Source organism: Rhipicephalus microplus, chromosome 10 (assembly GCF_043290135.1).
Source record: "Rhipicephalus microplus isolate Deutch F79 chromosome 10, USDA_Rmic, whole genome shotgun sequence".
In the NCBI taxonomy this organism is placed as follows: domain Eukaryota; kingdom Metazoa; phylum Arthropoda; class Arachnida; order Ixodida; family Ixodidae; genus Rhipicephalus; species Rhipicephalus microplus.
The window spans coordinates 6,651,251-6,673,315 of NC_134709.1; the positions used below are offsets into that span (position 1 = coordinate 6,651,251).

The 22,065-nt window shown below is 44.3% G+C and overlaps 1 protein-coding gene across 4 annotated transcripts in view; it reads left to right on the top strand.

Moving 5' to 3' along the window:
• The window catches only part of Pka-C1 (Protein kinase, cAMP-dependent, catalytic subunit 1), a 304,993-nt gene that overhangs the window by 207,638 nt on the left and 75,290 nt on the right, over window positions 1-22,065 (top strand). The window contains exon 2 of one of the 4 annotated variants that reach the window (XM_075874947.1): window positions 109-237. The exons of 2 other annotated variants lie outside the window; for them this stretch is intronic. In XM_075874947.1, the coding sequence (XP_075731062.1) occupies window positions 109-237 (129 nt within the window). Of the gene's footprint in view, window positions 1-108; window positions 238-7,288; window positions 7,438-22,065 lie in introns of those variants that run through there. One more of the 4 variants, XM_075874949.1, reaches the window with a different exon arrangement.

Below are 22,065 nucleotides of genomic sequence, written 5' to 3' on the forward strand. Positions count from 1 at the left end.
GAGGGTTATCTCCCCTTCAAAATTTTTTCAGTACTTAAGTGCCTTTTGATGATCACTGTAACGCTATTATTTGAGAAAATAACCAAGTGAGGCGTGCCCCGCGTGCAGCCAGTACCGAGACAGAAGTCACGCTGGCTAGCGGCAAGGTCAAACGGCGCCACTCCGTCGACTCCAAGAATTCGGCTCGCCACGGCGCTACGAGGGATCCGGTCATTATTTGGGACGGCCGCGTCACCTGTGAGTCCCGCCCGCCGCAGGCCTGCTCTCTCTCTCTCTCGCTGTGCTCTCTGCGCGGGACTTCGAAGGTACTCCGATCTGCGTATTTGCGACAGGCATGTCCCCAGTCCTGGCAGGACATGTGACATAACCTCGCAACTGATAACGCTTCCTTTCGGTATTTGAGCATGATTTAGCCGATAGCTCGAACAAGTGCTGACACATATTTTCCGTGTTGTAGTGGCTCCACAGTGAGCTGGATGCATGGTTTTCAATGCTCATCTTTAAAAAAATGCCAATTTTCCCAGACGAATAATACAGAGGTATTACATATTTGTGTGTAGCGCGACGCTCTAAAGGAAATCCGTGCGGGTTTTTCAGATTGCCTCTTATCTGAAAAATTCGTCATGCCAGACTCGTCTTTCAAATCCGTATGTTTTTTTTTCAGCTTCGTGTTACAAATCGGGTTGGTGACCCTTTATGAACTTTCACCGCCTCACAGAGCATCTTTTATTTTTCAGTCCAATTTAATTCATGTTTATGTTCAACATCACGTCAGAACGCAATGTCATTGTGGGCTGTAAACAACAAGCCTCGTAATTTGCCTTGAAAACGCCTGCTCGTACCCCGCTTTCAGTACTCACTTCCGTATCCGGCTTGGCCATTCCGACCTGCGAGTATAAAAGGCAAAGTTGCTAGACGCTGCCGACCTAACAAGCAAATAATCATCACAAAAGAAGCCCCCCAAAAAAGCAGTGCGACGCAAAAGAAGCAGCAATTTAATTAATTATTTTGTTTTTTAAAAATCTCGAACTATTATAAAATTCACTTATGTACAAAGGGAAGTTTAGGAATCACTAATTACTCGCTGTACTTTAGCACAGTGATGATACGTGCAACTCTTAGCAAAGTGCATATTTACTTTTTAAACATTATCTTCAGGGTAGTCTCCATTCGAGTGAATCTACGTTTGCCAGCCCATGATTGACGGTATTTTCGTGGATTCCCCAACGTGTTCGACTGCAACAGTTAACTACTCAGTCATCGACAAACGTGCTATTAGTGAACGACGAAAGCACTAATGGCGGACGTGATCACTAAAATAACTACATATTTGCTGTGAAACTGTAATACCCCCCCCCCCAAAAAAAAAAAAAACGCGTGAAACAACTGGACAAGTTTTGCAAGTTACTCGCGAAAAAAGAAGACTGAATCCCGTTATTGTGAACGGAACTGGCAACAGTAACGATTCGGCTTGACTCCGATTGACTGAGTTGGTTATCTTGCCGCGAATATCGACTTGGAAGAAGCGCGAACAAGCGAGCACGGGAACAAGAAAATAGACCCAACAGCAAGAGCGCTCGTCCCTTTATGGAGCTATTTTCTTCGCGTTACTTCGGGTAATATTCGTAACGCATCGTCACACCGGCTGGTGTCAGAAGCTAGTGTATCTCATGCATGATTATGCCGGAGCGTATACGTAACAACATCCCTTTGATGCGAGCCAGCTTAGACGCGCCGATAACCGCGTGCCTCTTCAGCACGACGAGCGCATTGTGTTTGCAATCGGGATTATGGCGTCGGTTTCTTTATGTATGTGTTTTTCTTACAGCCGCTTTTGTTCTCTTCAGCTAGCAATGTACAGCGACACTCCCTCGCCGCTATGGACCCTTGCACTCTGCACTCGACCTGACAGCTCCGAGTGCTTCAATCACACTCGCAACAATGGAGACCCAGTTTTAGCTTGTTGAACTCCTTATTCAATCGCCTTCTTCTCGCTGACTAGAGAGCTTTGTTTTGTAGTATATTTGTTTAGCGATCCGTGCAGCTGAAGTCTAGAATCATTCGCAGTTTTATTCTCTGCGAATCAGGGGTGTAGCCAGAATCTTTTTTTTTGGGGGGGGGCAAGAATGGTGGAGGGGGGAGGGTGGTTCTCAATCATACTTTGCATGTGTTCGATACTGCGTCCGTATGTGTGCCTCTACATATACGCAAGGAAAACTGATACATTTTGGGAAAAGGGGTTCTGGTACACCCTGTTCTAGTACACTCTATTCTAGCTAACACACACACACACACACACACACACACACACACACACACACACACACACACACACACACACACACACACACACACACACACACAAAAGCAGTGCATTTTCTGTTTGTTTCCTTGACAACTACATGTAAAAAAATATAGGCGCGTGCGTACATCAGTGCGTAAGGGATTAGTGGATACTAACACACGCATATGACGTCACCAAGCCGTACATGAGTTTAAGATTTATACTTGCATCAGTGACATAACAACCATACGACAATATAACACCATCAGTCTTTCGGTAAGGTGAAAAAGCGAGAAAAGAATAAAAAAATGTCATAAAACATTTTAAATACAGTGTAACGTCACTTAAACGAGCAGAAAAATAAATCGAATAAATATTGATGTGTCTGCATGCGTTTTTTTTAAATACATTACTAGTTTCTCCGCCTTGTGGTCCAGCTAATTTCGACAGCGCTGGATGATAACTCTCCCTCCTTTTCAGAATGGCAAAAATATTACAGCAACATTTCTTTTTTTTTTTTGAAAAGCGCTCGGTCGATATTTCCGCGAGTTGCTGACACATGTGATTTTACGGATGGCGTACGCGAAAAAAAAAAACGAAATTAAGATTAAAGGAATAACCTATAGGCGCTAGGCACGCTATGGTCGATCACAAAGTGGCAACACATAACTGGCGGCGGTTTCATCCGGACTGGCGGAGAAGCGAAGGGGGATGGGCGTATATCGCCGTCTCCTGACGTCATTTGTGACGCCGTATGTCGCAACGTCCGTGACGTCAGAGGCGAGAAAAATCTGTCTCGGGATTCGATTGAGCTTCGGCACAGTTGGGTACTTCCCTCAGCAGAGTGTTGCTAGTGCTGGTTGTTTCATGAGCGGATGTTTTTCTTTTGGGTGCCGCTGATGTAGTTCCGGACATTGCTATTGATCTACCGAAAGAAAAAAAAAACAACAAAAAGGAAGTTTGATTTCGGTGTACAGCTAGCGCTGCATATCAAGGTCATCGGCTATAGGTGTGTCAATACAGGTATCTGAAAAAGGCCCAACATTCCTTCGGTAGTTAGGCACATGCTTCTGCATGAATCTCGCAAAAGTGTCACACAGTGATGATACAGTATTATACAATGTTATACTATTTGTCATTTATAATATCTACTTAGTCACTTCACCGAATCAAACCTTGTGTGCCATGCTAAACACAACAATAACAGATAGAAGATAAAATACATCTCTACCAGTAACAAGTGCATAACAGTAGTTTAAGACATCTGCTAATAATAGTTCATAACTATTTATTATACATCAAATGATATTCCCACCGGCGCAGCGAACTCACCTCATCGACCAATTATGTCGTTATCTTAGACATTTGAGCACGCACTTGAAACGCTGTCGCTTGGTCTGCTTAACAAATGAAAAAAAAAAGTGTCGTGTATGTCTTTCCCGTGTTACAGCACGTATCCCGCCTCTTTACGCTCGTCACGGCCATTTTAATCTATTTTATAAGTCACACGTGGAATTTATTTTGAGCATTGTTAAAAATGTGTGTTCCAATGTTCTAGCAACTGAATTTTCTTGCGTTGGCGAGCTCTATCAGCCATAAAGATTGCACTGTCCTCGCAAAATGCTTGTATACGTTACGAAACAGTGAGTTTGTTTCCCTCCTTCTCTCTTTACTGTTTGAATAGTTTGAACGGTGCTACGAGTCTCAACCTCTGTATTAAAAGTTTATGAAAACCAGCAAATAATGTAGTCAAGGAACGTATAGGGGACATACTCTACTGTTTTACGTATGTTGTAGCAATCGTCATGTATAAAGGGAAAAGAAATTGGTCGTGTGTCTTCATGCTTCACTGCAAAGGTCGTCGAAATACGGTAGTATTCTGTCTGGAGGCGCTGCGTGAGATATAAACGCCACCTGGCAGTAATGTCAAGAAAAGAAAGTTTTTGTTGAACGCAGAACCGCTTGTAGGTGACAGCATCGTGTCATTTTATCGTATTGTAGGAAACACCCGTTTTTTTGTGCGTGTGTTTATAGCGCCGCATTGTCAGTGCAGCGTAACAAACACTGCGGTCTGTGGGTATAAAAGTTTGCGGGTATAAAGTGGCAGCAGCAAACACAGGACCGAGTTGACTGGCGGATCATGGGAGAGGCCTTTGTCCTGCAGTGGACGTAGTCAGGCTGATTATGATGATGATGCTGATGATTATGATATGCGATGGTGCATTTGCTAAATCTTGAAGTTGTATCTGCGAAAAGTCAGGCGTCGTGTAGAAAAATTGGCCCCGTATCTGCATGTTACACTGCAAATGTCGTCGAAAGACGATAGTCTTGCGCCTGGAGAGAGTGAACACAACGTCTATTTGATGTTCTGCGCAAAAACAAATCGGTGAATGGTATACTGAAGGTGCTGCGTTAGAGTGTCTCGAGCATGCAGCGGAGGCGAACGGGCGCATTAAGTCACGTCGCACGTGAGACATGAGCGCTATCTGGCAGTTATCTTGGGAAACGAAGCGCGCGGCGTACGCGCCCGTCTTGGAGGTGACAAGGTGTAGAACGTGAGGCGACGGGTAGATGCCACCACCGTGTCGTCTTTGCAAAGCTAAGGAAACACTTGCCTTTTCGTGTAAGCGTTGCATGGTCAGCACAGCGTGATAAACGCTATGGTCCTTAGAATTACTTCTGTATGCCTTTTCTAGTGAAGACATACATACAGAACATGGACGCGTTGTTATGTTGCCTCAGATATGCGCAATAATCGCTTCTTAGTTGACAATCGCACAAGTATGAACGCTAAACCTTGAGCAATATTGGTGGGCGCTGCGGATGCATGGGGTGAGCCGTTTGGAGTTTTTTTCGGTGCCATTTAGAGTATCGTAAAGCGCGGTTGAACAGACAGACCAAAATTGTTGCGTCGAAAGTCCCCAAGAAAGGCTATTGTCTTTAAAAAAAGCGGGTACTCATTACAGTGATCAGAACAGCGGTTGCTGGAAGGTTCAAACGACTACCTCGGAGAGAGTCGTACAGATTGATATCGTTGCGGTGTCACCGTTACCACTACGCTGTACTACGCGTGTTGCCACTACGCTGTACTACGCGTATTGCCACTACGCTGTACTACGCTGTATTACCACTGCGCTGTCACACGTATTACTATCATAAGTTCATTATTGTCGGACAACATTACGTTTCATTTTTTTTAAATTCTGCGTCGAAATCTCCGTGCGTGACGTACCAAATTTCGAAATATATTTTAGTATGTTCGCTACACTGGCTTGATAAAATTTTCCTAGACGTTTGTACGCTAGATATATGGCACCCAAAGATGTCAATGTACTTCAATTTTATCGATTATAAACTACAGGAAACCCAGTAGGCGCCTTCGAAAATTGATGACGTCCTAGTGTTTGGTGCGGGAATCTCATTCTCCAGGCGCAGTTTCTTTTCGCGCGTTTTTTTTTTTTTGCTTACCAAGTGTTGTCACGCGGTAAGAGGGGTGTTTTCGGAATTGTGAAATTGTACTTTGTGCTAATACTTGAATAACCGTTTCGCTCTTTAGTGTACCTCTAAAAGAGTGCTTCTTTAAAGAGTCATACCGATGGCTATGCAGGACTCGCAAAAAAAGTGAAATAACCTTCTCCTTTCGTATACATGTAGTGTATTGATCACTCGTTGAACAGTCAATCGTTTACTGCACAGCCAGATCAAAGAATGCGACTTTTTCAACAAGGGTATACTACACGTAGAGTAGCCACACTGCTGACGCATACATGGAAAGACTGGCAATAAACTTGCTGCGCTTGGCAATAAACTTCCTGCAGTCCGGTGTCCGGGAACCTTTTGTCAGTGGGCGGCGCCAGTCCCCTTTCCCTTTGTATTTTGTCTGGGTTGGAGGACAAAGTACGAAACTTGCACATAACACACTGCTAAGAGAAGTAGCAGCAACTTTGATGAGTGCGCTTGTCCAAAAGTCGGTTCCAGCAACAACCGTGTTCTTTTTTTCTTGGATATCATTACAATGTGAGTGTCCAATTAGCGGCAGTTCAATTAGCAGCAGTTATGTTTTAAAAAGTATTACGTGACACGTAATGCTTATCTTCTCAATCGAATATGGCTCAACACAGTTTACAGAGCCATTTACAAAAAGCGAAGAGTTGGTTCGGAACGTTCGCATTCCTCTTGAGCCCTAACCACATGCACGCGTTATGACGGGGCAGTTCTTTCAAGATGACCGATAGTCACAATACCTAATACTATATACTATCGATGGTATATCGCTGTGAATAATTATGCTCTTGCTGGCGGACGAACTTGGCGAAACATTCGCGATAGGCCACTACAGCTCTACTCAATTTAATTTATAAGTAAACTTATGGCGAAAGAAATTATTTATACCGTGAAAATGCCGGAATATGCCCATCAATAAAGGCTATTTCTTACTTAATGTTGCGTTCCGGGACAAGCTCGCTTCTTAATGTTGGTAAAGGGGAGTATATATTTTTATTTTGGTAAAATGCAGCATAAACACAGTTTCGCTACACGTACGAGCTCCTTTTCTTGCCAAATCGACAGTTCGACCTAAATGTCTTGTTTCAGCCCAGTATTGTGGTAACGAAACGCAAGCATGTCAACTTTCTTGTCACTCAGCCTCCTCTCCCTGCTCTGCCATTACCAAGCACCTGCAGGGGGTACTAAGTTTATGCTGCAATGAGTTCGAGTGTAAATTTTTACTATCAATAAGTACTATCGATAGTTACTTTTTTGCGGTCGATATTTCTGTACTGACTAAACTATCGACAGTATCGATAGTGCTATCGATAGTTGTGCATCACCAGTGCTGATGCGTTCCAGAGCGTGCGTGTGGTCGGGGCGTTACGTCCCGGGGAAACGGGAAATGCGCCGCCCCTTGTGTTAAGCATCATCGTCGCACTACTAACTGCCTGCGAATGCCCTCGCGAATCCCAGGGTTCGCGTAGCGGCGCCGCAGCGTGGTCGCCGGTTCGGACCAGAGGGGGCCCCGCGCCGGTCCGACTCAGTCGCAGCCCTGGCTGCCGTAGACAAAAAGCCTCCCGTCGGGCCCATGTCGCGTGGCAGGCGGCCTCAACCAGGCGGAGGGCGATCACCCACCGCGGCCCACGTCAACGACAACAAGACATGTGAGCGCTGCTGCACATTCGCCCCGCTCCAGCTTATCGTCCTTACGTGTCGCCTCTCAAACGCAGATAGCCCACGGCTCAGATTACCTTTAGCGTAGCGTGCCGAATGTAACATTGCCGAACGCGGCAACAACCACTGTCTCAATGACACCTGTTCTACAATGAGCCCTTGTGCTTATCGACGTGTGCAAACGCTTACGTATTTGTATAGTCGTACGATACATCGCAACTAGCAAAGTTGTTTACGTAACATAGTTACCTGGATACCGAGCAAAGTTGTTTACCTAACAGTTTACCTGGCAGAGTCACATGTGTCGTCTTCAGAAGTGTTATCCATAACGACGTGGGGTACGTTTTTCATATTCGTGTGCCGCATTAGTACTCGGCCCAAGTCAAACAAGCAGTCTCACGCCGTGGTTAGTTGGTGCTCAGTGAAGACATTCAAATCGTTGTGTGGAGGTGTAGTTGTTGCGAAGTGCGGTAAGTCGCCTTTTATAGTCTCTATTCATGCTCGTGCTACCTGGGTTGCCTAGGCAATGGTGCACTTGTACCGACTGAACTGCAATTGCAATGCAAATGATTGCAAGCTGGGGAGAATTCAGCACGTTATTTAGAAACAGACAGTACTGTTAAGGCATTAGTACGGACAGATGCATGGTGTGTTTGAAGAGTTGTGAAGTGTTGAAATTATCTAAGGCGCCAATATTTCAACGCGTTCTGCCAGCGGGTTATTGTCGGAAAAGCACGTGTGATCACTCGGAAGTTGCTATCGGGCTGCGATGTTGTTCGAAGTCGTGTTCTGAACCAGCGAGAAGTCGTCGCTTAACGTATGCGCAGCCATGTTGTACCTGACGCTGCCATGTTGTACGCGTTTTGTCGAACGTAAGATATCAAACTTTTCGGTCCCTCTTGGAAGAACAGCCCGCTGAATACATATATTTTCTAGACAAGTTTCAACCCTTTCTCACCTAATGTTGGGTTCCGGGACAAAATTCGGAACACTTGCAGCTCCTAAATAAGCGTTGCCATTGGCCAGTCGCTTTCACCTATCATGTCAGAACATAAAAAAAAACATAGTCGAGTGGCTTTTGTTTTTTTTTTTTATATGCGGGCCCTGATGAGCACTTTCTGCAACTTGCGGAAAGTGTCTCGGTTAGGTTGGGGGTGCCCAAACGGCCCGAAAAGTGCGTTTTCCCGAATTGGGGCAACTTTTCGGTGCGAAATGCCACGCGGCCCTGGCGATACTCGGTGTGCTCTAGCTCTTGGCTGCGGCGACGAAGCGCTTGGTGTAGCTGCGTTCTGGATTTCTCGTTTTCAGTACGGCCTGTGATTCGGAATAACTCGGGTCCCCCGAATAGTCCGGCCGCGGGCCGCGTGGGGTGACCACTTCCGACGGAAGTGGTCAGCCGCGACCGTTTGGGCACCCCCTCCCCCCGCCTCTTTTTTTTGAATTGGTGATCGATAGCTGATATATATGCAGCGATAACCACTTCGAATAACAGATGACTGAGATAGTTGGGTACATGCGCAGATAAGTTTTCTTGTATTGTTTCTTTTCCGCCGTTGTTCATACTTTCAGTATTTTTGGTGTCCCCATTTCTTTCTTGTGTCCGTGTATGTACGCCCTTTCTGTTTAGATTAGGCATCTACTTATGTGTGCCTATGGGCAACGTTCTTGTCGAAATGCCATCCGTAACCCGACTGCTTGGCGAAATACCTAGCTGTGAGAAGCAGAGTGTAAAGGGGCTGTGGGAGCAATAAAAGCCTGAAGAAAGAAGGGCAGTTGACGTCACCTGACAAAAACTCGCTGTGTGCCTTGGCCATTTATCCCCCCCCCCCCTTTTTTTTTGTCTATGTGTAAGGGGGCAGGGAACGCAATCTGTGGTCACAACCAAGTGCAGTCTTCATTTTCTTCTCTTGATTTTCGTGTGCTTCGGTTTTGTTCGCCGCCCGGAGGAGGGTGCTACGATGGTATTCGTGCGGCGTTACGTCACACGACGTCATACCAGAATTTATCACATGTTGACGCCTCAAATTGTACCGTCATTACGTGATTGTTTTTGCATCACTCGTACCCGACGCCGTGAGATGGTCGCCGGCGGCGGTCAAATTCGGCGTTTGATGAGGCATCTGAGGCTTTCGCTTAAACAGATAACTTTTACGCACTCGCCGCCTTTTCCACGAGTGGCTCTTGATAACATTCCCAGGTTTTACACGCACTTATAAATACCCAATAAAGTGGGCGGGAGGATGACCACCGTTGTAGCTCAATCATAGTAGAGCATTGGACATGTCATGGGAAGGTTATACGACGGACCGGCGGCATGTTGTCTTTTCGCCCACTTTCATTTATTTACACTCTTATCGTAACTGGTATACACTACAGTTGACTGACTACAAAGAATGATCTCAGTACATTCATTGGTATCATTGTCTGTCGGTTTCATTACGCAGTATTAAGTGAAAGAGTACTTATATTGTACTCTTAAAAATGGCAGTAGTATTTACTATAACTAAGGCTAGTTAGTAATCATCACATCGGCGCTTGATTATTTGTTTTATCCCTCTTGTTGTTGCCAAAGGTTGATTCTCGCGTTTGATGGGGCACCTAAAGCTCTCGCCCGAGAAGAGCAATCATCCCGCCCGCATGCGGCACGGCCTCTGAGCCTCCGAGCAGTGGTTCCTGTGCGATGCTGGGCTACTTCGATTCCTCTTTCTCTCTCTCTCTCTGGGTGGGGTCCGCGCTCCGAGAGCGAGGGCAGGTTTCACTGCCGGTGCCGCAGGGGCGTTGCAAGTTTGAGCTCTATTGATTGAAGTCACGCTGGCCGCCCAGCGGTGACCGTTGGTAGGGCACGGAAGGGGCACCCTCAGGCTTTGCACCGAACCGGGCAGGTTTCTATCTATACGAGAGCGCGCAGCCAGCGTGCAACCGCGCTTGTCCAAGCGGAACAGCCGTGCGGGGCCGCTGTGTTCGCCCTTGAATTGTTAAGCACCCGGCGGTTCTTCTGCACCGAGTGGCAAACGCATGCGAGTAGGATGGAATACTGAGCGTGTTGTTGCAGATTCATGGTGGCTAACAGCGCGAAAAACACAGACGATGACCAGAAGTGGGCATGGCACAGCGCCGTTACTTTCAAGTGAATTTTCATTGAAGAAAACGTTAACATATATGAAACGCTAACAGAACACGTCATTACTAATCTGGCCGTTGTCATTCGACTAAAAGGTATACACACTGCGCATCCAAGCATTGTCAAACAGACGTACGAAGTGAGAAAAGAAAAAAAAATGAACGAAACGTTCCAAAACCCACCCACCTTGAATGGGTGGGTGGGTGCTTAAGTGCTCAAAGTGCTTACAGAGTACAAATAAATACTTCGCATTTAAAAGTGGACGGAAAGATCCCCCGCTACTGGCACGGACCGAACCGGCGACGACCTTCGATTAATGCGCGTGTTAATCGGCAAGTAATATTTTCGTCCACTTTTCTTTGTTCCCACTAGGTTCATAGCGTTCACAATCACCATAAAAGCAATCCCTAAACACACTCTGGCAACATTGTCTGCTTGTTGTCGTTAATAATGTGTCTAACAGAGAAGATTGAGCTTTTCCATTACCACCTCTTTTCTTCTGCATGCCTCATACTGGCTATGTAAACATTAATTTAGCCAGTCAGGTGCTCCGACTTTCGAAAGCACCATGGTGAGCGAAGTTGTCGAAAATGGCAGTAAGCAAAAGCTCTCAGCGTTCGCTATTGCTGCCCGAATAGTAGTCTCGCGAGATAAACAGAAACTTGGTAAACTACACACGTATGCGTGCCGATGATTGTCTGATAAGTGCCGTCCTATAGCGTCGGTTGTTTTTATTTGCTACGAAGAAACGATGCTTGCAAATAAGGTGCTTGGTAAGAAAAAATCTCATTTTGTTTCGACTCTAACGTGTTCGAGCTGTCGCAGCACCGCCAGGCAGGATTTTGTAACCTTCGTATGAGAGGAAGCCATTTAAAGTTCGGTCGCCGCCAATCGCGCAGCGATCGCCAATGCGTCGAATTGATGTCGCCACTCGGGAAATTAATGTGGCCGGTCACCCCGCCGTTGAACCTTGCGAAACGTGCTCACGTGTGATGCCGACGAATATCCCGTAATGGATGCTGCGTGCCGGTGCCCGTCGAACGTTTTATTATTTCAAGCTTTTCTATATACAGCCGTTGGCTGTTTCGAAATTCATAGCCACGGTCGGAATCGCTCATGTCGGTCGAGATATTTATTAACGCGATAGCGTTAACGAGGTTGTTTCGCGGAAATTCCGGTGTCGGCGTCGTTGGTTATGAGCGAAAGATCGTCTTCTTCTCCGTGGTCGAAAAATTGAGAAAGGTGCAAATAAAAAATTAAATTTTGGATGGAAGTGAATTGAACCCAGACCGTCTGCGTGGCAAGTAGCTGTTCTACCACAGAGCCACGTCATTGCTTGAAATGTCTATGAAAAAAAAGAAGAAAAATAACACTATGTGAGTATCATGTAGTTGAAGGAGTGTTTTTAACGCATCACTTGTTGTGTGGCAAAATCCTGGAATCGCACCAGGTGAATTGCGCAACGAATGGGTGGTTTTAGGTTGCCCGCCCATTACAAAGTGTGCAGCTGCGCAACTGTACCTTACAGGCGAACAGTGGGTACTTCGCAAATTAGCGAGAGTAATTAGGGCGTAGTGTATACATGGAAACTGTAAATCCACTAGACATTCGCATAGCTTCAAACGACCAATGCTACTCGTCTGAAAACTCATTTCCTTGCTGCATGGTTGAAGGGGCCCACATACGCTATAGCGTTCTACCCTTGAAGGCGAAGCTCAACCGTCCTTCATGTTTTTTTTTGTCATTTTACACCTTGAACCACAGCGTTTCATAACACAGTAGAGGGAAATCTGGCGCTAGTATCTATGGAAGCTGCAACACATGAGGCTTCAGCAATGGAATGGGAGCGATGGTTAACACATGAATTCGCCTCGTCTTTTCGGCCCCACGTGGTCTGCAGTTGCTTTGTCGCAAGACGGAGGTTGAGCAGTTCCACCACACCATGTTTCATTTACCCTTTCAGGCTCACCGATTCAAAGTCGGCTCGAGATGTTAACAATGAGCCGTTGTTTTATTCAAAGCAATGTACAAGCTTTCTTCGAATTCCGTTTCGACGAGCCGACTTGTCTTCCTCGAGACGAACAACCACATTTTCATCGCAAGCTTCCGTCTTCGCCCGTGTTGTGCTTTTCAATTTCATTTATTTATTATTTATTTATTTGTCTGTTTATTTTAGTACTTCTATGAGGCACCTATATGAATAGCGCTGAGGGTTCGTTTCGTCCTCTGCCGTTGAGCGACGCTCGTGTGCGCGGATATGCCTCAGCCTCGGAAGCACGAAACTCCCGGGCACGCAGCTCAATGTTTGCCTTCACGATTCGCGGGTCATTCTGACTATCTTTACGGCGACTCCGTGCGTGCACAAGTGCATGCAAGCCCATATAGGGAAGAGATGAGTCGCACGGGGCGTGACGTATGTGCGCATTCATGAAAAAAATGTTTTGTCACATCAGCGCTAAGCAGCCGAGGGAATGCATAACTTCGCGCGTGTTTGAACTCTCGCATGGGAAATGGCTGCGAGAGCGTCCTGCCGTCGTATGAATAATGCAGCTTCGTGGCGCTTCAGCACGTCTAAAAAACACACACAAAAAAAACACCGCTGGGTGCATATCGGTTAGAACGTGTTCCGATATTGACAGAATCCAAATGACCATTTCTTTTGGTTGCTGTGATCTTGGCGTCCTCGTAGTTTCATTCTTCGTTGCTTTCCTATTTCCGATGGAGGCGGAAATGATGCAGCCCCGTGTGCTTAGATTTGGGTGCACGTTAAAGAACCCCAGGTGGTCGAAATTTCCGGAGCCCTCCACTACGGCGTCTCTCATAATAATATGGTGGTTTTCGGACGTTAAACCCCACATATCAATCAATCAATCGTTGCATTCCTCTCGCCTTGTTGTATCGTGTTGTCTTTAAATCTTGCCTGCCGCGCCACCATAGACATGACGCCTAGGAGGTCGCGAGGCCCATGCAACGGAGAAAAGGTGGATCCGGTGATAAGGGATAATCGAATGCGGTTTCAAATACGACGCGCTATTGGGGATTCTCGCTGCGTGTCGTACTCGCCTGGCCCGCGAGCCGTAATGGGCGTAGCTGCGTTTCACGGGATGCTTTCAACTGGTTTCGGGTTTCTTTACACAGCACCGAGACGATTGTTCAGTACAGGGCCGCGCCTTGTAACGGCGAGGAACGTGTCGGCAGGCAACGGTATTTTCCGAATAACCGGTTACGAGAAGTCGGTGATAAGCTTAGCGCAACGTGCTTTGCCCGTTGAATTTTAAAAGTTGCGCGAAAAAGACGTTCATCAGAGAGGGTGCAGGGCCAAGCGCCAACTCACACTTTTATTCGCGGGCGGAACTACTGAATAAATAGAAAATAGAAATAATAAGATCACGGGTGCTTACGCGGGGCCATTTTGAAGAAACCATTTTCAAATCACCCTTCCTATTCCTTTTATAAAAGCCTAATTTTTTTTGTCAGCTCGATTGAAGGCGTGCTATAGCCATTTCCGCCGCCTCAATAATTTCTGGTAATTTTGTAAATATTTCTTCCGGATACTTTCATGTTATCTCGTGTTGCACATCTTCCATCTTCCACATCGTTAATGTTTTGATGTTTTAAATATGTAATTTTGTACTTATGCGCTTTCGCGAGTTGCGTCCTATATATATGTGTTGTGCGTGTGTGTGTTCGTCTTTACAAGGCCATACACACGTTTCGCCTTCAAGTGCAAAATGAACTCTCGTGATAGTTTCTTTTTTATTCTCTTGTCTTCGTTGTTCATTTTATTGTATATTCGTTGTTGTATTTTTATTACCACGCTTTCACTCTCAATTGCTGGTTTCGTAAAGCAGTGCATTCATTTCCTGGCCACCTAAGCCTCATTTCCTATACTTCATCATGTTTTCTCGTCTCACCTCTATAACACTGTCCCAGTGGTCTTGGCCTTGTCACAGTGTTTCGTTGCATTTCGCCAGGCATCGTCTTGCTTTGGTGTCTCTGAAGCCGATTGCATGTGTGGCTCTTTAATATGCATGGTCACACGTGTACAAGCTATCTTGCTACTTTCATCTCGAACCGTCATGCGGCGAGTAGAATAGGCTTCATGCAAGTGCTCGCTTGTTTTGAGCCACCTTATAGTTATTTCGACTCGTGTTTTGCATGTCGAACAGGTGAGATATTAATCCATCGCCCCCACAGAACAGCTAGTAAAAAGCACATAAATATATATTTTTTTTCTCATGGTGAAGTGGGTGTTATAACTTTATTGTGGTTTTATACGTTCGGTGACATATACTAAACCCGAATATCTTTTTCGCTTAGTTGTGGCTGACGAAAAATGTTAGCGCAGTACAAAGCGGACACTTGTTTAATAAACTGGAGAAGTTATCGATTACAAAGTATTTACAAAAGCATAATACCGTGAAGAATCACTCGTCTTCCGATGGCGATGTTGGACGTGTGTGCCTGCGTGGGCACACCGCAACCACTTCGAACAACAGGGACGTTGTGAAACCCATTTTGTTATATCCCAGTTCGTGTCCGTGTTTAGACCGCTCGATATGCATGACAGGTTTTTGCAATGCTTGTAGGGTGGATGCTTGGTCATTTTGTCGCCCACATGAAATGAGTGTAGCAGAGACACGTTTGGGATGTGTGTGGGCAAATTGAGTTGGCCTCTGTGGGAGGCTCCGTTCCTAAACACAGCGCACAGACGTATAGCCAATGTAAAGCGGGTAAATATCGAGTTAATAGGCGAAAGTATTGCTCGAGTGTATTCTTTAACGTATTTGAAATCTGCAGAAATATTAACCATCTAGCTGAATTGTCATCAGGTGCCAGCCAGTGTACAAAAAAAAAGAATATTTCCACCTCTCTCCGTGTAACTTTGCTCAGCCGTAGAAATTGCCAGTATTCATGACCGGCTGAGCGCAGTTTCTATGAATATTGGAGCAACTTGTACTGTACAAGGCATGTGACGCACAGGGGGCCAGTACTTGACCTAGCTTCTACGAGGGCGAATGGCGAGTATTATTCCCAATTGAGTAAAATTGAAAACTTGGCAAGTTGGCAACAATTCACAGCTGGTATGGGGAAAACAGCGCTATAGAGCAAGGACTGAGAAAGAGGAAACACAAAACGAGCGCCGACTTTCAGCTGAACTATTTTTATTGAAAGAACTTAATATATACCATTACTGGGCATGCCAGGATCAGTTGAGAAATTTCGGAGGCCTGCAGAATACAGAAGGCGTAACTGCGTCAGTAAGCTTGCAATCGCCCTCCAGGATAAGTAAATTCTGTTTTTGGATTATTGTAACTGTCTTTTTTATAGCCAGGAGTGTCGTAATAAGTTTTATTCCCTTCTAAGAGCATTATAGTAATACTATACTGTGATGTTCCTTTCAGTGAAAATTTTCAGGGGCCGTCAGCGGTCGGGTTGTGTCCAGTCTTTCTTAGTCCCTGTTCTTCTGCGCTGTTTTGCTTCTATGACTCATTTCAAGCGTTTGCCGCAACGTCTCTAATATTCCGACGCTTTGTGTTTCCGAAGAGATGCACTAAGTATACACAATCTTCACTGAACAGAAGCTATTTTGTTTACGAAGCTTAAAAGCATGCGCTGCGTGTTTGCTCTGCCGCATTTTCCTTTTTTTTTTCCTTGTTCGCCGTCATTCTCAAGCACTCTGTGTGTATGAAGGTCTTCTTTTTCGATCTCGTTCCATCGACTCAGCGACGTCTTTTTATAGTCCCGGGGCGTGCACTGCGAGAGCAAACAAGATTGTATGCGCTCAGTAGCCTCGCTGAGCAGGGACAAACAAAGGGCACGCACTGCAGTCGTCGCTTGCGGCTGGCTCTTCGTAGACGGTCGCGATGCATGCGAAGATAGTACAGATATCGTTTGTCGACTGACAGTACATTTCTTATATCAGCGTTGTTTAAATCTGTGAGGCTTATCTGATATAGCGCATCAGTAATACGTGGCACAAATATAGTTGCAGTTGTTTCTTTTAGTGACACTTCTTTTTTCTTTCACTGGCCTCTCATAATTTCCGCCTTGAGTGATTGATATGGGGGGGGGGGGGGGGGGGTTAACGTCCCAAAACCATCATGTGATTATGAGAGATGCCGTACTGGAGGACTCCGGAAATCGCGGCCACCTGGGGTTCTTTAACATGAGCCCAAATCTAGGCACACAGCTTACAGCACTTTCGCCTCCATTGAAAATGCAACGACCGCAGCCGGGATTCGACCCCGTTACCTGCGGGTCAGCAGCCGAGTACCTTAGCCACTTGACCACCGCGGCGTGGCATATAATTACCGTCTTTCCGTTCCTTGTTAGGTGTTTGTACTGCTCATTGTGTTGTATATATCCACTGCATGAATGATGTTTTTTTGTTGTAATGTGAGAACCTATTCCCAGACAACGTCTTACGAAACGATAATTCAGGCCTTCAACACCGTAAACGCTGCAGAAACGTTTTTATGCATTATATGATGCATAGTTGTGTTGTGGCTGTTGTCAATTTAAGTGGCAATAATAATCAATCAATCAATCAATCAATCAATCAATAATTTATTTAACATGCCCAGGAACAACCTCAAGGTCTTTGTGCATGCGCACGCAAAAATAAAACAATAAAAATAAACAATACAATACAGTCTGCAGAAAAAAATCTAATCAAAAGAGTGTATACACACAGACAAAAATAAATCAGCGCAAAATGAGAAAAATGAAAGACAAGACGAGAATCGTGGAATGGCAGTGAGAAATAAAAGGGGGATGTACACAACTATGTGGAAAGCTTTCTGAAAAACGGAAAAGGGAAGAATCTGTACATTATGAAAAACTATCTTAAGACAGTTTAAAGCTGAGATGAAAACAATGAAAGTTGACTGTGAAAAACATCAAGATGATGAAAGATAACATTATATGGGCTCTGTATTCTTTGAGCGGAAGTATTGCCAAAGTTGGCAGGTACATGAAGTGGTCGATTCTCTCTAGTTAATTTACGCGGTATCCGAAAATTTATACAACTAAGAAACAAAGGGCAGGATATCATACCGTGAACCAGTTTATAAATAATAATAATAATAATAATAATAATAATAATAATAATAATAATAATAATAATAATAATAATAATAATAATAATAATAATAATAATAATAATAATAATAATAATTCTTGTGTAATGACGATAGTTATAGAGCGAGAACAAAAGGACGACACGAAGACAAGGACACGAAGGACACTGTCTCTGTGTCGTGGTTTTGTTCTCGTGCTGTAACTATCGTCATGCCATACCAACCAGCCCAAGCTGCCACACTTATTGTGTAATGTCGCGAGCGACGGACAACTTTCAATCATAATAATACGCATATATTATTATATGTGATAAATAGACCGCATGGTTTAGTATATTTATCAAATTAACTGAGTGTAATACCCACTTGTAAAAAAAAAGCAGCGGTGAAAACATTTTTGATGAAAGAACATAGAAATTTAACGTTTCTTACAAATACAAGTCACACTTGCTTGGAATTAGGGCGCGGCGACTTATCACAGCAAATCAATTCTTTCTAGCATTCATTCTGAACTCGATGCGCCGAAGTGACTATTTCAAGTCTGTTGAATATTATGAATAAGTTGTGCCAAAGGATAGTCATGTAGTATTACTCATTTAAAGAAAATGTACGAGCAGGTTTTATATTTAGGTTAATTGGCACGAATTAATAAATGACATACATGGCGCGTAGAAGACAAACTTGCGTGTGATATTTTTTTTTCTTGGAGGGAGACAACCATTCTTTAAGTATGTTCATGCTTAACTTCATGTAGTAAGGGATTCTCACACATATTGCTACTCTGCAGCTAGTAACGGTAAGTGTTGCTACATTAGCAGTTACTAACAGCAATTAGTAACACTTACTACTCTAGCCGTTGCTAACCATATATATTAAAATAAAGTTTGTTAGAAAGAAAAAAAAAGGTAGGGACCGTTACCAACGTGTTAATGTTCCGAGTTGTTATTGAAGGAGAAATTCATGATATCATCATTACGAAACAAGCTCGAGTAATTATACACGTAATGTCATGACTGAGAAGATCACGCACACGCAACATCAACTTTAATGCGTGGTATACACTAAAACGACTCCAGGAGTGTTTATAGGCGTACATTCGAGGAACACATCTGGTACCACTGAGCAACTCTGTTCAACGATGAATAATGATAAATATTGACCTATGATTCTACGCGCTATCGTGATCATGCTCGGGGACGTAGGACAATACCTTTAGTTAATCGTAGTGAAAAAACAATGTCATGTCTATTTTCCATAAAAGTACCACTGTGAGGCATTATATAAGAATAAGAAGGGAAGTCTGTGCTAGTTGGTAATAATTTATTTTCAATAACTCGCAGCGCAAGAAGGACGCGGACGAAGTACGTGTTGTCTTGTACTTCGTATGCTTCCTTCTTGCGCCGTGAGTTTCGAAAATGAGGCATTATATACTACGCCCGAGACCAGGTGATACGCTATGACTTTTTTTTTATCCATGGACTGTTTTTTTTCGCCAGTTCCTGCTTGAAGGTGATATGTCGATATGACTCCAGTTATTAATTCACGCACGCTAGGTTTTGACTACAATTGTAATTTAAGTATTTAATTGTCGGGTGGAAAAAAAGGTCCAAGGCAGGTAGTAACCGCAGCTGTTTCTACCCGTTTTCTTGCAGTTACTAACCTAGATAGTAAACAGCTAACAAAAGGTTAACGGTCGCAGCCACCAACTGTTAGGTTATTTACGTAGTGAATGGGTCTCAAGAAGTTGGTATCGATCCAAGAACGTTAGTAACCATTGCAGTTACTACCCTTTTTGTAATATTTTCTTTTTTATATTAAATAGTGTAAATGCAGCGCTTTATACGGTAGCCGAATTGGCTGGAGGTGAACCTACTCTCCTATTGTAGCGCAAAAGTCAAACGCACAAAACAACTAAAGACTCGAAACATACGACGCGCATCCGCTACGCAAGGTCACGAGAAAAACACGCGGTCCCTGCATGATGCGCACTCAGCGCGGCGGCCGTTCTACTCGCTATTCTAGCCACGAATGCAGTACGGGCTTTGAAGAAGAGCGCGCTCCAGTGATCCGCAGCACCAGCAATTACCCGATTCTCCGCGGGAGGACGCTACTTGACGCAATTTAAGCTGCCTGTGGATCTGCGGTGAGGCACCCTTGAAGGCCGGAGCGATTGCCCTCTAGCGGTCGTCGATGGAGCGCAGCGGTCACGAGAAAAATGAGCGCGCGTATCACACAAACCATGGTTGTGGTGGCTAGAAGCACCGTACCACGGCCACAGTTAGTCCTATGAGTACTATTAGTACGGCCGTCCGATGAGGCGGTTATCTTTGAACTGCCACTGAGAAAGTAGCGATGGCACGTTTCACGCACGCATTTGGGCAGCTGTGACAGAGAGTAATATGTTATCAGCGACAACTTGCGGCGTACATAAATTTCTCGAAACACGGTGAGCGACTATATTAATATGTGACTGTAGAGAAAAGAAAAAACTGTGACCTTGGTGCCACGTCATTGGCCTGCGCATGTAGTTTAGCGATTCTATTTGATCATCGCTGCAGCTATTTCACAAGTCGTGAATAAAAGACCTCCGACGAGGAAAACTCAACGAAAGGCAAATTGTCTCTCGCTATTTTTAGCGTCAACTCGCGGCCTCTCCACTCGTGGAAGAATTCACACCGTTTCGCTCCCTCACCCGGGCACATGTCGTGCGTGGCTTCGACAAACACTGCAGCATCTGCCGCATGAAACGGCAATTGCTAGGCGCTGTAGAGGAACGCAGTTTCTCCTGGGAAGGGTCTCTCGAATCTTTTTTTTTCTGTTTTTTTTCGACGAAGAGGTACGCTCTGAAGCCGCGCGTTCTGCCTGCCAGCACTGTTGTTGAACCAAATACAACGATGCAAAGAATATAACAATATATATTAATGAAACCAAAAATATTTAAATGGGGACTTATATGAATTAAAAATTAATGTTCCTGTAAATAAAAGTACTGGTGTCGAGAACCCTAAAACGAGTATTGTCGTGCCTGTGAATGCACCGAATATATTTGAGAGCGTTGACAGTGCATACGAACGAAACAAAAATATCCCTTTCGCGATGTCTTCAAATCGTGTCAGTACACCCTAAAGACAGAAACAGCCCTCTGCTCCCTTGAGTGCAGAAATTCCTTTCGGGAAGTCTGAAGATATCGTCTCTCAGAGGAAAGCGAACTAAAATGTATGAAACTTCAATAATACGTAAGATGACCAGGAACTAAAGGAAAACATGCTTTTGAAGTAAGGGATTGAAGTGCACTTATTTTAAGCGTGGTAATACATTTCACGCATTGTAGTGCTACAAATCGAACAGCATTATATATATATATATATATATATATATATATATATATATATATATATATATATATATATATATATATATTAAGGGCAGTATAACTGTAATAAATGCATTAATTGGCAATTATTGGTAAAGGTTCCGCAAGCATCTAACAGTGTCTTTTATCGTCACCATGCATCTTTTGCTTATCATCGGCTGTACACCAAGCTTAGCTCTTGTCGTAAAACAAACATTTTTTTTATTTTTCTCTCATTCATTGCTCGAAAATTGATTGACAAGCAGCATGCCACAGTACACCGTTAAAGTTCATATACACTTCTATCACTGCAGTGAATAGTTTGCCGTGCTTTGTGACGTGCACGCACATTATGATGTTTACAATCTCTTCAGCTGCGATTCTCCCACGCCTAGCCGAGCAATAACGCTATTAGTAACGCTCAAGCATATACGAATATATGTAAAGGTAAGACAATCCGCAGATATCAGTTTGGTTCAGCGTTAGACTAGGTTCTACATCAACCGAACTACTAAAATTCTTAGGGTAACAGAGCTGAGCTAGCTGAAAGCATTATTTCTAATGGACAGTTCGTGCCAACATAGACAAAAGCACCACAGAAGAAAAGACACGTTTGTGGTGTTCTGACGTTTTCCTTGTGTCAAGGTTCGCAAGTCCTGTTTTTTTTTTTTTTGTCCCCAAATGTATTAGGAATCATTTAGTCGTTGACAAGTCTGTACTGTTATTGATGTGCCCGCATAAGTGTAATGAAATTACATCTTCACAAGACTAGGAGAATCGCAGCTGCAGTTGAATCGCACTTTCATTCCAACCTTCCAATGACAGTCATTTGAAGTTGGGCTAGTCCAGTAGGCGGCCCTGATGAATGGCGCAAGTCGAATGAGCTCTTCTGAAACTGAGGGTAAATACTTTAAACCCGAAATGGAGGACTGTGATAACTATAACATAGGATGAATCATGCCACTGCGCATCATCAATAACTTCAAATTCCGAGTTGAATACGTTCTTCTATTTAAGTAAGACATCGCATAAAAAACGTGGTGCCCTTTGGCCACCCATGGCC